At 40.7% G+C, this 16,775-nt stretch overlaps 1 protein-coding gene across 1 annotated transcript in view; it reads right to left on the bottom strand.

Moving 5' to 3' along the window:
• LOC311595847 (serine protease inhibitor Kazal-type 1-like) overlaps window positions 1-16,423 on the bottom strand; it is a 51,052-nt gene extending 34,629 nt beyond the window's left edge. Inside the window, exons 1-4 of the mRNA XM_084778813.1 lie at window positions 16,313-16,423; window positions 14,428-14,459; window positions 12,704-12,810; window positions 7,112-7,235 (exon numbers count right to left, since the gene is read on the bottom strand). Coding sequence (XP_084634939.1) covers window positions 7,190-7,235; window positions 12,704-12,810; window positions 14,428-14,459; window positions 16,313-16,367 — 240 coding nt within the window. The 5' untranslated portion in view covers window positions 16,368-16,423 and the 3' untranslated portion in view covers window positions 7,112-7,189. Of the gene's footprint in view, window positions 7,236-12,703; window positions 12,811-14,427; window positions 14,460-16,312 lie in introns of the transcript that reaches the window.
• Window positions 16,424-16,775: the final 352 nt, after the last annotated feature.

Here is a 16,775-nt window from a genome sequence, read left to right as displayed (position 1 = left end):
TCCACTTGGCTTTGAGTTTTGTGCAAGGTGACAAATATGGGTCCAGTTGCATTTTTTTACACATAGACATCCAGTTAGACCAGCACCATTTGTTGAAGATGCTATCATTTTTCCATTGAATGGATTTGGCTTCTTTGTCAAAAATCAAATGACCATATGTGTGTGGGTTCATATCTGGGTCTTCAATTCAATTCCATTGATCAACCAGCCTGTTGCTGTGCAAGTACCATGCTGTTTTAATTACTATTGCTTTATAGTACAATTTGACATCAGGTATGGAGATTCCTCCAGAGCACCTTTTATTGTACAAGATGGTTTTCTCTATGCTGGGTTTTTTGTTTTTCCATATGAAGTTCAGAATTGAACTTTCAATGTCTTTTAAAAATTTGTGTAGGTATTTTGATAGGGATTGTATTGAATCTGTAGATTGCTTTTGGTAGGATGGCCATTTTTACTATATTAGTTCTCCCAATCCATGAGCAAAGAAGATCATCCCATATTCTCATGTCATCTTCAATCTCTTTCTTCAGAGTTTTGAAAATTTTTTCAAAGAAGTCCTTCACTTGCTTCATTAGAGTAACTCCTACATATTTTATATTGCTTGTGGCTAATGTGAAGGGTGTGGTTTTCCTAATTTCTTCCTCTGCAAGCTTGTCATTTGTGTATAGGAAGGCTACTGACTTTTTTGAGTTAATTTTGTATCCAGCCAATTTGCTGAAGGTGTTTATGAGCTGTAGGAGTTCTCTGGTGGAATTTTGAGGGTCACTTATGTAGACTATCATATCATCTGCAAAAAGGGATAATTTGACTTCCTCCTTTCCCATTTGAATACCCTTGATCTCCTTTTGTTGTCTTATTGCTCTGGCTAGAATTTCGAGTACTATATTGAAGAGATATGGAGAGAGTGGGCAGCCTTGCCTTGTTCCTGATTTTAGAGGAATTTCTTTGAGTATCTCACCATTTACTTTGATTTTGGCTATTGGCTTCCTATATATAGCCTTTATTATGTTGAGGAAAGTGCCTTGTATCCCTGATCTCTCTAAAACCTTAAACATGAATGGGTGTTGGATTTTATCAAATGCTTTCTCTGCACCTAAAGAGATGATCATGTGGTTTTTTATTTCCAGTTTGTTTATATGGTGGATTACATTGATGGATTTCTGTATATTAAACCATCCCTGCATGCCTGGAATGAAGCCTACTTGGTCATGATGAAGGATATCTTTAATGTTTTCTTGTATTTGTTTTGCAAGTATTTTATTTAGTATTTTTGCATCGATGTTCATAAGAGAAATTGGTCTGAAATTCTCTTTCTTTGTTGAGTCTTTGTGAGGTTTAGGTATCAATGAGACTATGGCCTCATAGAATGAATTTCTATCTTTTGGAGTAGCTTGAAGAGTATCGTTAATAGCTCGCCCTTGAAGGTCTGGTAGAATTCTGCACTGAAACCATCTGGCCCTGGGCTTTCTTTTGGTTGGGAGACTATCAATGATTGCTTCAATTTCTGTAGGGGAAATGGGACTATTTAGCTTGTTTATCTGTTCTTCACTCAACTTTGGCAAGTGAAATTGATCAAGAAAATCATCCATTTCCCTTAGATTTTCAAATTTTGTGGCATATATGCTTTCAAAGTAGGATCTTATGATTCTTTGTATTTCTTCAGTGTCTGTTGTTATGTCTCCCTTTTCATTTCTGATTTTGTTGATTTCAATTCTCTCTCTCTCTGACTTTTAGTTAGTTTGGCTAACGGTCTGTCTATCTTGTTGATTTTCTCAAAGAACCAGCTCTTGGTTTTGTTGATTCTTTGGACTGTTTTCTTAGTTTCTAATTTGTTAATTTCAGCCCTGAGTTTGATTATTTCCAGATGTCTACTCCTTTTTGGTGTTTCTGCTTCTTTTCTTCCTAAGGCTTCCAGTTGTGTCGTTAAGATGCTATGTGCAATGCTTCCAATTTCTTTTTAAAGGCACTTAGTGCTATGAATTTTCCTCTTAGCACTGCTTTCAATGTTTCTCACAAATTTGGATATGTTGTTCCTTCATTTTCATTGATTTTCAGAAACTCCTTGATTTCTTTCTTTATTTCTTCCCTGACCCAGGTATCATTTAGCAGAGAGTTGTTTAGTTTCCACATACGTGTAGGCTTTTTGTTATTTCTGTTGTTGTTGAATTGCAGCCTAAGTCCATGGTGATCTGATAAGATACAAGTTATTATTTCAATCCTCTTGTATCTGGTAAGGCCTGCTTTGTGACCTACGATGTGATCAATTTTGGAGAAGGTTCCATGGGGTGCAGAGAAGAAGGTATATTCTTTCTTGTTTGGGTGAAAGGTTCTATAGATATCTGTTAGATCCATTTGATTCATGGCATTGGTTAATGATGTTATTTCTCGGATTAGTTTCTGTTTCAATGACTTATCCTTCAGTGAGGGTTGGGTATTGAGGTCTCCCACTATTATTGTGTGGGGATCGATGTGTGGTTTAAGCCTTTTTAGCAGATCTTTTACAAATGTGGGTGCCCTTGTATTGGGAGCATAGATGTTCAGAATTGTGATGTCATCTTGGTTGACTTTACCTTTGATGAGTATGAAGTGTCCTTCTGCATCCCTTTTGAATAATTTTGGTTGAAAGTCTATTTTGTTCGATATTAAAATGGCTACACCTGCTTGCTTCTTGTGACCATTTGCTTGGAATATTTTTTCCAATCTTTTACCCTGAGGTAATGTCTATCGTTATGGGTGAGATGTGTTTCTTGAATGCAGAAGAATGTTGGATCTTGTTTATGCACCCATTCAGTTAGTCTGTGTCTTTTTATTGGAGAATTGAGACCATTCATGTTGAGAGATATTAATGACCAGTGACTATTAAGAGTCTTAATTTTGATGTTGTTTCCAGTCGAGCATTTGTGTAGTTGTGTTTTTGCCATGGTATAGTTATCTATTTCCTGAGTAGTTGTGGTTGTAGCTTGACCCTTTGGGATGGAGTTTTCCTTAAGTACCTTCTGTAAAGCTGGATTTCTGGATAGGTACTGTTTGAATTTGTTTTTGTCATAGAATATTTTGTTTTCTCCATCTATGGTTATTGATAGTTTTGCTGGGTAAAGTAGTCTGGCCTGGCTTCTGTGGTCTCTTAGGGTTTGCAGGATCTCTATCCAGGCTCTTCTGGCTTTTATGGTCTCTGTTGAGAAGTTGGGTGTAATTCTGATAGGTTTGCCATTAAATGTTATTTGGCCCTTTTCCCTTGCAGCTTTTAATATTTTTCTTTGTTCTGTATGTTTTGTGTTTTGATTATTATTTGACAGGCAGTTTTTCTTTTCTGGTCAATTCTATTGGTGTTCTGCAGGCCTCTTGTATGTTTATAGGCATCTCTTTCTTTAGATTGGGGAAATTTTCTTCTATGATTATGTTGAGAATAGTTTCTGGGCCTTGGAGACTGATATCTTCTCTTTCTTCAATGCCTATTATCCTCAGATTTCTTCTTTTCATGGTGTCCTTAATTTCTTGGATGTTTTGTGTCAGGAGTTTTCCAGATTTAGCATTTTCTTTAATGATTGCTTCAAGATCTGTGATTGTATCTTCTAGACTTGAGATTAGTTCTTCCATCTCTTGGATTCTGTTACAAAAGCTCACCTCTGTTTTGCTCGCCTTCTTCTCTCAGGTCTCACATTCTTGTTTTTCTTCTGTCTGTGTGTTTATCATTGAATCCATTTTCGTCTTCAGATCTTGAACTGATTTTTTTATTTCTTTCATCTGATTGTTTATATATTCCTGAGTTTCTTCCATTGCCTCTTTATAGGTCTTCAGAGCTTGAACCATTTTATTTCTTTCTTTCATTTGGTTGTTTGCATTTTCCTGAAATTTTTCCAGTTCCACTCTATGTGCTTCTTTTATGTCTCTCACCTGTTTGGCTGCGTCCTCCTGTATTTGATTACGAATTTTTTTTGTTTCCTCCATTAATATCCTCATCACTAAGGATTTGATGTCATTTTCTTGTATTTCTGTTGTATTTGAGTTCTCTGGGTTGTTTTCTTTGGGATAGCTGGAGACTGGAGATGCCATGTTGTTTTGTGGTTTTTTTTTTTTTTTTTTGCGTATGCTTTTACGCTGTCCTTTAAACATCTTGCCATCTTTGTTTTTGTTGGGTAGCTTCCAGAGTTGGATGGACAGAGTCTGATGGTAGATTCACTTGTTTTCTCATGATTTCCGTAGGCTGGAAGCTCTGATACTTCACTGGTGTGGATGGCAGGAGGCTAGCCCTGTCATTTTGAACTTTCACAGCCAGTGATCCTCAGCTCCCCTGTAGTGTGGGTCCTGCAATCATTCTGGGTCTCTGAATGAGCATTGGGTCAGGTCAAGGTATCCACATCCTTCTGGGTTCCCTGTCAAGTCCAGCCAGGGACACTGGGCAGGAACCACGCACGGAGCTCAGCTAGATTCTCAGGGCGTGAACCATCTGCCGAGTTCAGCTAGGGATTCTGGGCCCAAAATGCACACAGTATCCAGCCAGAATTTTTGGGCTGGGCCTGTGCACGGGGCTCCGCTAGGGGCTTTTGGCCCAAAGTGCATGCTATGGTCAGCTATTGACTCAGAGTTTGAATCGTCTGCCCTGCTCAGCCAGGAATTCTGGATTCAAACTGCACACTTTGTCCAACCAGAGTCTTAGAGCCAGGACTGTGCCAAAGGCTCCCCTAGAGTCTTTGGACCCAATCTGACTCCCAAGCACAGTTAGGGACTCTGGCCCCAAACTGCATGTCGAGCTCCACCCAAGTCTCCAAGGCGGAATTGTGCACTGAGCTCAGCCAGGGACTCTGGACTCATACTGTATGCTGAATTCAGCCTGGGACTCTGGGCCTATACTGCGTGGATAGTCCAGCCAGAGTCTTGGAGCCACCAAGCCTGTGCACACAGCTCAACTAGAGTCTCTGGGCCCAATCTGCCCAGCAAGTCCAGCTAGGGCCTCTGGGCATGCTGACCTGAGCCTGCGTCAGTGCCCCAGAACTGCCCACTGAGCTGAGCTAGTGTCTTGGGCAGAACTGCGAGTTGAGGAGAGCTAGCGTCTCCAGTGGAACTGAGCGCTCCACCCAACCTGTGTCCCAGCCCCAGAACTGTGGTTGCACTGAGATATCACCTCCAGTGAAACTGAGAGCTCCGCCCAGCCTGCTTCACAGCAGGAGAACTGCAGCTGTGCTGAGCTGGTGCCTAGGGTGAAACTGAACACTCCTCCCAGCCTGTGTCACAGCAGGAGAACTGCCACTGTGCTGAGGTGGCACCTCCTGTGAGACTGAGTGCTCTACCCAGCCTGCGTCACAGCAGGAGAACTGCCGCTGAGCTGAGATGGTGCCTAGGGTTGAACTGAGTGCTCTGCCCAGTCTATGTCACAGCAGGGGATCTGTGACTGGGTTGAGCTAGTGCCTGGGGCAGAATTGCTTGCTGCGCTGAGCCAGCATCTACGCACTAAGCTGAACCCGGGACTCTGGGGCTGAACTGTCCACCGAGTCCAATTTGGGTCTTAAGGCACTGCGCTACCCAAATCCTGTCCAGAGTCCCCTCTCCCGCAGCAACTCCCAACGGCCACCACACCAATCGCCTCCACCAGAAGGCTCTGAGCTGCGAATCTCAGCCACTGCCACTGGTGTCGCTGGTGCCGCTGCTGCTGCCGCTTCTGCTGCCTCTGCTGCTGCTGCTCGGATCCGAGAAAATCCGCGCTCCTCCCGTGTGCAGGGGTACGCAGGTCCTCCGCGTCCTGGTCCCTCTGAACCGTGGAGCACTCCTTCTGCCGTGGTGTGGGGACCTTGGTGTTCCTGACTCAGAAATCTGTGCAATTCCTTGAATTGTTCACTGGAGCTTCCAACCATGGTCCACACTGCTTGCTGCCATCTTGGATTCCCAGGTTTAAGTTTTCTACTCTCATCAGTATTGATAGTTTCTCTTTTAAACATGTCCCAATTTATTAGACATTCCTTTGAAATATATGTGCCAAACATAGAGACAGAATATACATGCCTGCCTTCTGATGGGCCCAGGGAGCAGAGCCATTAAAGAAATATCTGATATTAGGGCTTATATTTGCTTATAAAAACAAACTGGGCCACATACAACATTCTATGATTAAATTAATATTACTCTCAGACTTCCTTAGTGATTGGTGCCCTCCAAGTGTCCTCTGTAGCCCAGATAAGATGCTGGAAGCCATCTTGCATGCATAACTTGAGTTAGCAAGGTATTTGGTAAGCTGTCAGGATGGTTGGACTGAGTCAGTTGCTAGACTACACCACCCTCTAGTGGTTAGAGTTCAGTTTAAGGCAGGAATACTGGACTAGCACCAGAAACTGGTAACTAGGCAACTCCATTTTCCTACTATACAAAAGCTTTGCCTTGGTTATTTCTTGGCCAATGGCTGGCCCATTCTCTGCTGTACTACAGACCTAGACACAGCCTAACTGGTGCTAGCTTTCCACTACCATCTCATCTTAGACTAAATTTGTTAGAAACTCAAAGTCTCACTTGTTTTCTCTTTTATTTTGTTTTAAGTAGTTATAGATACTTTCTCCCTTGGGAACACTGTCTTGCTTCTATTTTATTTGTCTATATTCTATTACTGAATATGGACTTTGAAGATCTGACAGGATGGGGCTATTGCATAGACTCCTTTTGAAGACATTCAAGGCATAAGAGGTGATTGCGGTTAAAGGAAGGGAGGAGCACTCATTGTGGTTTAAGGAAGGTCAGCTGGATAGAAAAGAGCATCCCTGAGACTTGCTTGCTGTGCTGTTAGCCAAGTGACAATCACAGGACAAGGAGCCCTGTGGAATTTAGGTGGCTCACAGATAATCAATGTAATCTTCACAAATTACTCACACACCTTGGGTAAAAGCTCCTATGCTCTTTGACTGATTTCTTACTGGACATGACTCAGGATGCCTTCTTCATCTTTACCCAAATCTATTCATTGCACATGTTCATGCTCAAGTCTGAATTGTCATTAGCTGTAATGTGTGATACTGCAGGCATGAAGAATTAACTGGTGATTATTAGTCTAGTCTGGGTCTTTCCCAAATTCCCTGTCCTCAATATATTCATCCACGCTTCTGAGAAGAAAGCTTAGAGAAGAACAACGTATTTTCAGATGCATTTATTCAACAAACAGGTTAGCCACACATCATGGCAGTCTGAACAGAGTTCAAAGTCTTGACTTTCAGCAAGGCCCATAATGTTTAATTTTGACAGGAACCTGGCGTTTCCTGTAAAAGAGATGTAAGAAAAATAAATAATGGTCAGCTTGAAGTTTATTGATACAAGTAAGTGACTATGGGAGATTAGCAATGAAATTTAGAAATAATTGTGCTTTTCTTTACATGAGAAGCTGATAATTTATTCTCCATTTTCTCTTTCCAGAACTCATTTTTGATTCTTATATTCATTGAACATTTGTTACTTTCTATTGTATTCACAAAGGCTACAGCAGAGTTCAAAAGTGCCTCTCAGTACCATTTACAGACCTATTGGGGAACCCTTGAAATGAATCTCAGATCCACCACTGCTCCTTTTACTACTGATGCAGTGCACTCACTGACCAGGTGGCCATCTGAGCTGTTGGCAGGGCTTTCTATCTCTTTACCATTTCATCTCAGAAGATGAGGGCTTGACTGTGTCAGACCATCAGATTCCCATGACAATAACATATACTAAGGTCTTCTTTACGTAAAATTTCCTCTGCCTTCCTACGTTTCCTTGACAAAGCCAGTTACTTCCACAAAAATATAAATGTCCTTCAATTCTGTGATTGTTTTTAAGTTATAAGACTGTTTCTACAGTTTTTTCTCTAGTAATTATTTCCCTGAACATGGTGGCATGCAACAAATTTTCTATTTTTTTCTATTATTTGAGAAGATATGATATGTCTATTTTCACATGTGCATTTTTGGACCCATTCTTTCTTTATTTTTAACATTAACTTTAACTTATGATAGTGTCACTGTGCATGGTGGTGTATGCCTTTAATCCCAGCACTTGGGAGGCAGAGTTAGGCAGATTGCTGTGACTTCAAGGCCAGGCTGGTCTACAAAACAAGTCCAGGATAGCGAGGATTACATAGAGAAAGCCTGTCTTGAAAAACAAAACAAAACAAAACAAAACAAAACAAAACCTTATGATAGTGCTGATTTCACAGTCACTACATGAGCCTGTTATGCACGCTTTGGTTCACTCTGCTCATTAACCACATTTACTTATTTAAAATAGAAAGTTTAACAACATTAAAACTTCACTTTCTCTGCAAATCAAAACAACTCTGAGATTCCATCTTATACCCATCAGAATGGCTAAGATCAAAAATTCAAGCAACACCACATGCTGGCGAGGATGTGGAGAAAGAGAAACGTGCCTTCATTGCTGGTGGGAATGCAGACTAGTGCAGCCACTTTGGAAATCTGTCTGGTGCTATCTCAGAAAACTGGGAATAGGGCTTCCTCAAGACCCAGCTATTCTCTTCCTTGGAATATATCCAGAAGATGCTCCAGTACACAACAAGAAAATTTGCTCAACCATGTTCATAGCAGCCTTATTCATTATATCCAGAACATGGAAACAGCCTAAGTGTCCCTCAGTAGAAGAATGGATAAAGAACCTGTGATACATATACACTATGGAATACTACTCAGCTATTAAAAACTAGGAATTTTGGAAATTTTGGACAAATGGATTGAACTAGAAATGATCATAATGAGTGAGCTAACCCAGAAGCAGAGAGACTCAAATGGTATATACTCACTTATAATTGGACACTAGCCCAAGGGGCATGTTTCATGAAAGTCTTCACTTACCAGGAAAAATGAGATAGAGGTGAGGACAGCCTATTAGGACTCTAGGTGAGAGAAATATAGGAGATGGGGAAATAGAAGGATCCAGAGGGTTTAGAAACCTACAACAAGAACACTATGATGGACAGATCTGGGCCCAGGGGTTCTGTTCAAACTATGGCACCAGCCAAAGACAATACATGCAGTCAGCATCAAACCTCTACCCAGATCTAGCCAAGGGAAAAGACATTCTCCATAGTTAAGTGGAGAGTGGGGACTGACTTTCACATGAACTCTGGTGCCCCATGTTTGCCATGTCCCCTTGATAGGAAGGCCCGATGGCACTCAGAGAAAGGATAGCAGGCTACCAAGAGTCTCTACTTGATACTCTAGCATCATATTCAGGGGGAGGAGGTCCCCATCAGTCACAGTCATAGGGAAGGGGAATGAGGTGAAAGCGGGAGGGAGGGAGGAATGGGAGGATGCATGGGATGGGATAGCAATTGATATGTAATATGAATGATTTTATTTTTCAATAAAAAGAAATATCATTAAAAAAAACCACTTAAGTTTCTCAGTCGGGCACGGTGGCGCACACCTTTAATCCCAGCACTCGGGAGGCAGAGGCAGGCTGATTTCTGTGAGTTGGAGGCCAGCCTGGTCTACAAAGTGAGTCTAGGACAGCCAAAGCTACATAGAGAAACCCTATCTTGAAAAACCAAACACCAAACCAAAACAGAATAAAATGAAACAAAGAAAAACAAAACAGAACAACAACAACAAAGATCAAAGACAAACAACAAGAGCAAGAAAAAAAACCCCTTCAGTTTCTCAGCGTACTATATGCTTTTGAAATCCAGTGACATATGGACAGAAAACATTTCTAGCACCACAGAAAGTTCTGCCAGTAGTTGCTTTTCTAGAGAAATGAATTATTAACAGTTTCTCCAAGAAAGCATAGAAAACATATAATGTCCTTATTTAACAAAGCTACCATGCTCCTGATAGTTATTGCACCCATCAGAAGAAAGCCCTGTCTGGGGTTGCTGAATATCTCAAACCCCAACAAGTAGAGTCAGATGCTGGCTCTAGCAATAGGTACCACACAGGTCATTTTTATGCAACTTTTAAAGTAAAATATAATTAAATCACTTCTCCTTTTCCTTTCTTCACTCCCCGTTGCTTGTACCTAAACTCCCCATTCCACCTTTCACTTTCAAATTGATAGTTTCTTTTTTATATTATTATTGCTATGTGTGTGTGTGTGATGTGTGAGCACCAATATAGAAATAGAACATGTTGAGTCCCTTTCTGCTGTTTGTGTTACTTTAAAAATTATTACTATTATTTTCTACATTGGGACTAACTGCAGTTTCCTCTCCCTCCTCTCCTTCAAGTCCTTCCCCCCCACCTCTGTGCCCCTTTTCATCCATTCCAAATCCTCAATTTCTATTCATGAAAGGGCAGGCCTCCCAGTGATATCAACATGGTATATCACACTGCAGTAAGACTAGGTACCTCCCCTTGTATTAAGGCTGAATGAAGCAGGCCAGTATGAGAGAAAGGGTCCCAAAAGACAGTTAATGAGTCAAAGACAGCACTTGCTCTTACTGTTTGGAGTCCCACAAGAAGACCAAACTATACTCCTGTAACTTATATGCAGAAGGCCTAGGCCAGTCCTATGCGTGCTCTCTGAATGGTGGTTCAGTCTCTGTGAGTTACTATGAATCCAGGTTAGTTGACTCTATGGATTTTCCTGTGGTATCCTTGACCCCTATGGCTCCTACAATCCTTCCCCTTCTTCTGCAGGATTCCCTGAACTACACCTAATGCTCTGCTGTGAATATCTGCATCTGCTTTCTTCAGTTGTTGGATGAAGTCTCTTTGATGACAACTTGACTAAGTACCAATCTATGAACATAACAGAATATCATTAGGGATCATCTCGTTGGCTGTTTTTCCCAGTCATGTTTGGTTCTATCCTATGTCTCTGGGTTATCTAGTTCTTGGTCCTGGCCCTTCAGGCAGTGTCAAGGGGTAGGCTCTCTGTAGGGCATTTAATTACCAATAGAAACAAAGGCACTATAGAAATCTTAGAACATCCTTTACATTTGAGACAGACAAATTTATCTCTAGAACACAGGGTGAAGTGCTGCATGTTCAGACAGCTGAATGTATCTCTTACATTTACATGCATTAGACAAAATACAAAGAGCAAATTGCAACCAGTAGGTTTAAAGTTCAAAGGAGTGCAAGTTCAGCATTTTGCTCATATTTTTCTGAAAGCTTCTCTCCTAGTAGAAGCCTTTGTACTTTAGACCTTATGCTTAGAGAGTTCACAAGCCTGAGGGTTTTGTGGTCTCTGGTCCTCCACATAGGTGTAAATACTGATGCTTGCCCTCAATGTCAATAATATAGGTCATGAGAAAATTAACAAGTGGTTTCAAATGTATTCATTCCATAAGATTCATCTGTTCCTCTGACCTCCTGAGCCAGGGACTCAATCTGTAGCCCAGGTGGACAGGTGAAAAACATTGATTTGAAACTCAGGTTTCTTCTGCCTAAGTCTGCAGTGTAGGGGTAGCAGGCATGCACTATCAGGCCTGACACCATTTACACCCTGGACACACACTCGCCATGAAGCTGAATGCCTACTGTTTGGGGTCTAAAATGTCTACAATCCTGGATAAACTCTGAGACTTTTCTGAACTCATTTAGAGTGATCCCTGAAGAGAGTTTGCACCAAAGAGATTCACACAGATGAATCATGACAATTTATAGTCACTTGAGCCTGAGACGAAGCCTTATTTTTGGGGGGTGGGGGGTGAGGGTTTCAAGACACAGTTTCTCTGTGTAGCCTTGGCTGTCCTGGCCTCATTTTGTAGACCAGGCTGGCCTCAGACTCACAGCGGTCCACCTGCCTCTGCCTCCCAAGTGCAGGGATGAAAGGCATGCACCACCATGCCCAGCTGAGCCAAAGCCTTTAACATCAAGTCAATTCTAGAAGATCTAAGGGTTTTCTGTCACTTGTGGGATCTATGTTGTTTGACTGAAGTTCAGAGCCTCTTTAAATGGCATTCTTTCCATGAAGCCTTTCTTCGACCTCCCCGTTAGAGGATAGCACCACCTTTGCTTTGTTTTTGGCGATTGTCACAACTTACAAGAAGCGCTTACACGCACTCATGAGAGTTTGTCTGCTTGCTTTCATTTAGCTTTTTGGTTTTTTCTCACAAGCATATGGAAAACCATGGAGGGCCTAGCATAATGACTGGTACATCTGCTTGGTCATAGTGTGAGAGAAAAAATCATGACATCAGTTTGTCTCTGTGTCCTCAGTCTGATTCCTGTTCCCCAACATCAAATTCTTCAGAAAACTTCACTGAAGTTAGCTCTCATACCAGTGAATACAAATGCTACAAAATATATTTCTATTCACTGAAAACTATATAATTTACATTTGCTAATTTAAAAGAGCACTAGAAAAATCAATGTCTGCTATTGTCAGGAATTATTTTTCTTAGGTTAATGATATTTTGTATGTACAGCCTTTAAAAAAAATCTAGACAGTCAACTGTATAGCTAAGAAAATTGAGGCTTATCTGGCTACTGGTGGCACAGGCCTTTAATCAGGTGACAGGGGCAGGAGACAGATGAGTTTCAGGACAGCCTAGTCTAGAGAGTGAATTCCAGGACATCAAGGGCTACACAGAGAAACTGTGTCCCAAAAACCCAAAACAGAAAAAGAAAAGAAAAGAAAGAAGAAAAGTTGGCACTTTTCTTATCCAAGCAATTTTAAATCATACCAAAGTTATGAAAATATTTATTTATTGACCTAGTCTTTAAGAAAGTAACATATATAAAACTCTAATGATAAGTAACTTAAGTATTTAAAAAATAAACTTTATCCTTACCTGTTTTCACGGCACAGTTCACATTCATTGGGGTACATTTTTCCATTAGTGCCACATAAAGGTTTATAAAGCCTGGGACATATCACAGCTGCATCATTACAATTAGCCTAAACAGAGAATTAAATAGTCATTTTCTACCAGTTCTCAATGTTTGAACTTATAATAAAATATTAAGACCACTTAAATTTTTTCCCAATTAGGATAATGACACTGGGTGTTGTATAAGAAAACAGCAACAGATATAAAGAAAGTACTTTACCATGGCATCAGAAAATCTGAGTTAAAATCAAGTTATGTCCCTTTCTTAGCATGTGACATCAAAGGTCTACTAGTTTTTCCCTTGATCAGTAACTTCATCAGAAAATTGGGGAAATAATTACTTCCCCACTTAGGTCATGATGTTGTGCTGAGGTTTGATGAAAGGAGGAAGGCAACACCAGCTGCTAACAGGATAGCCCTCCTTGCACACGGGCACTTTGTCCTTCTACATGGGCATTAGATGGCATCAGTGCTTGGATTCTTGGACTGTGTTTTTAGTAAAAGCTGACTATCATTAAATGTGTCTTATAGGTCTCTGTGCTATTTTTTATTCATTGTTGAATTGGAAAAAATCAAAACTGCTAATTATCCATTCATTGCTCTTTACTATAAATACCTTGTAAAGTTGTCATTTACACTCTTTCTCAAGAGAAGAGCCAGAAAGTGATGAATTCAGCCAAAGTCACATATCTAGTGATTCTTGGTCTCTGAATTCAAGTCCCTCATCAGCTCTTCATTACAGGACATCATTCCACGTTCTCTGTTTTGCTAACATTTATTTATTCTTCATGGACCGATACGTCGGAAAACTTTTTTCATCCCTCTAACTAGGTTTGCTTCTAATGGTGCCAGATTTTTTTCCTCTAATACTTATCAAGGATGTAATAATTTATTCCCTATAACTTCAGATTCACCAACAGTTTCCTCCTGGGTTATATGTAACGAGATGAAGGGCACTTCCTCCTCTAGTCTACTTAGGAATTAGAAGCAATAAAAACCAACATGGTCAAGTCAGGAGCAAGGACTTCTTGGAATGCACATGAGAGCATCACTTGAACTTCTTGACCTACAGCCAGCCCTAGCATACAAATAAAAATGTCCTTCACAGCATGCAGTAGACAGATGATGGGTGATTAGTGGGCTTGTCTTTGAACACAGCACCATGCAGGATGGGGAGGTGCTACTTATCCTGTGCTTTGTAGTGGAGGTTCCTTATCATTTGAGCCTCTAATCCTGACCTAAGGCTAAACTAAGAAGGTAACTTGGTAGAGTGTACTTTTTTTTTCTTTTTCTGTCAAGGTCTCACTGAATAGCCCAAGCTGACCTCGAGCCAGGTAGCCCAGGTTCTGAGTGCTTTGGATTATAAATATACACCACCGTGCATGTTCATATTCTGGCTGTACTTTTACTGAATCAAACAATTTAGCATTTATATGAAACTGGAGGATTAAAAATTATAAAATAAGGCAGGCAGTGGAGATGCACACCTTTAATCTCAGCAATCAGGAAGCAAGGCTGGCTGATCTCTAAGAGTTTGACTCCAGCCAGGTGTACAGAGTGATTTGCAGGACAGCCAGAGCTACACAGAGAATATCGGCCTAGAAAAACCCCAATATGTATGTATGTATGTATGTATGTATGTATGTATGTATGTATGTATGTATATGACATCAAATTCTCTTTACCTCTTTCTCCACTACGTCAGCTGTAGTGCTACCTAGAAAACATAAATCAAATGTCAACCAGGATCCCCAATAAAGAAGCCAGATCTATCCTCAGTTACCAAAGAAAACAGTGTCATATGACCCCTCTGCTCCATCATGTACGTTCCACCGCTCTAATTTTCATGACTTTCATTGACACCATCGGGGTGTTTTTTACTCTCTGCCTGCTGAGATCTTGAATTGATTAAGGAAAACTTCGACTGTTACTGAGTACATCAATTTGGTATTTCAGGAAATACCAAACTCAGAGTTTGAAAGGTTTAGGCACTAACTATTCAGATACTCTTGAAATGCCCATCAATGTTGTCTCTGCACTGGGTAGAATTTTCATTTCAGTCAGTGAATTATAAATATCAATACCTTAACATATGGGTGGCAGTATGGGAAATAGGCATCGGGTCTTCTGATGTAATTAAGTTTCCTTTGTTAAAACTGAGGCTTTTCTGCCAACTCACCACCAGTTCTCACAGAGCTTTTTCCCACAGGTGCATTATACTGGCTGGCCACAGGGCCAACTTGTCTTTTGTGTATTTACACAGTTCTACAAAGACCCCCTTCCTACTTTAGAAAACAAGTCCATGTATGTGTGTCATAAAACATATGATGTTGCACATGTACAACACTTAAAGATGTAACAACAATGAAAGAAAACTGAATTTGAAAGAGAGCAAGGAGGTCCATGGGAGGGTTTGTCAGGAAGAAAGGAAAGGGTGAGATGATGTAATTATATTATAATCCCAAAAATTACTTTTTAAAGGGCAGATGGTAAGTGTGAATGTGGCTACGTTTACCAGGAGAAGGACTCTAATCTGATCGCCCCCACAGGGAAATGTTTCAAACTGAGTTTTCAGTCAGTGAGCTCTGAGGGAATGAGACAGATCTCTGGGACTCATCAGAGGAAATGCAGCTCTGGGGCCCCTGTGGGTCCAGAAGGCAAATGAGTGTGATAGTTGAAGAGCGGGGCTCATTACAGGTGTGTGGTTGTAATTATTACTAGATATGAGGTGGGACAAAGGCCTGTTTACCTTGATAAATATTTATCTAAAACAGTAAACACTGCTCTTCCACATCTTAGTGTAGCACACATTTGGATCTCAGCCTAATCTCGTCCGAATCAGTTAGAAAATGAAGCCGATTTCAGTCATGAGCAGAATTATCTCCCAACATGTTCTCAGTAACTTTGGGAATTCTTCTGTCTACTCAAACATGATGTTTCCTCTGTAAATGTTCTAGGGATAAAATTTAAAACTTTTCTTTTAAAAAAAGATTTAGTTATCACATATATAATGCTCTGCCTGAATGTACACTTGCAGGCCAGAAGAGAGCATTATATCACATTATACATGGTTGTGAGCCGTCATGTGGTTACTGAAAATCAAACTCACAACTTCTGGAAGAGGAGTCAGTGCTCTTCTGAGACATCTCTCCAAGCCCGAACATAAAACTTTGATCACTCAAAATACCACTCAACTAAACTAAAATGGTAGTCATTCTTATCTATTTTATGCAAGTTCATAAGCATTTAAATTTGGTAAGCTAGCCTTGGATTTACTGAGTATAGTAGGGATTTCTAGATTTAGAAGGGTATTTTACAGTGAAACCATTTCTTCTCTACCACATCAAGGAAGCAGCAGCCTTGCCTTTAGAGAAGGGCAAATCTTACCAGAGCTGCTTTCCTCTTCTTCTTTTTGCAATTCTCAGTAGAAACACTTTTCTTATTCACCCCCACGGACTTCATTTCAATTCTGTGGCAGCAGTTAGCTAGACTATCTAAGTTTCCAGGAGGTATAAAGTGACAGGTCAAAATTCTTTTAGTAATTTTTGAAGAACATGCCAACACTCCTACCTGGGAAAGTGAGCAGCGCCAAGGCAGCGAGAAGAAAGACAACTGCCACCTTCATGGTTGAAGATTTGGGTGCAAAGGTCAGGAGGAATCTGCAAGTGCTTCTCTTCAGACACGAGGAGTGGTTATATAGGCAGATGGCAGTACAGGCTCCACCCACTGTGCTGGATAATAGGTATCTTTGGTTATTGATTGACCCTGTGTTGCCTCCAGGCTGAGAAAAATGATACCTGAGTAGAAAACAGGGCTCTGGAAAGGTTAGACCCAAATACTGCCAGGAAAAGCTAGTTATCTTGATCCCTGACATCCTCCCAGGTTTTGGGAAAGTCTCCTCCCTTCCTGAGTCCACTTTTCTTATCTGCAGGTAAAATCAAAGGTCTTGTCTCCTCTGTAGTTGTGAATGGATGAGCAAATGTGCAGACCTCCAACACATTTTCCACTATTTCCTTCCATTCTTCTCTTTCTG

Source organism: Acomys minous (genome assembly GCF_964271855.1).
Source record: "Acomys minous genome assembly, chromosome: 4".
NCBI lineage: Eukaryota > Metazoa > Chordata > Mammalia > Rodentia > Muridae > Acomys > Acomys minous.
This window is presented reverse-complemented; position numbering and strand designations above follow the sequence as displayed.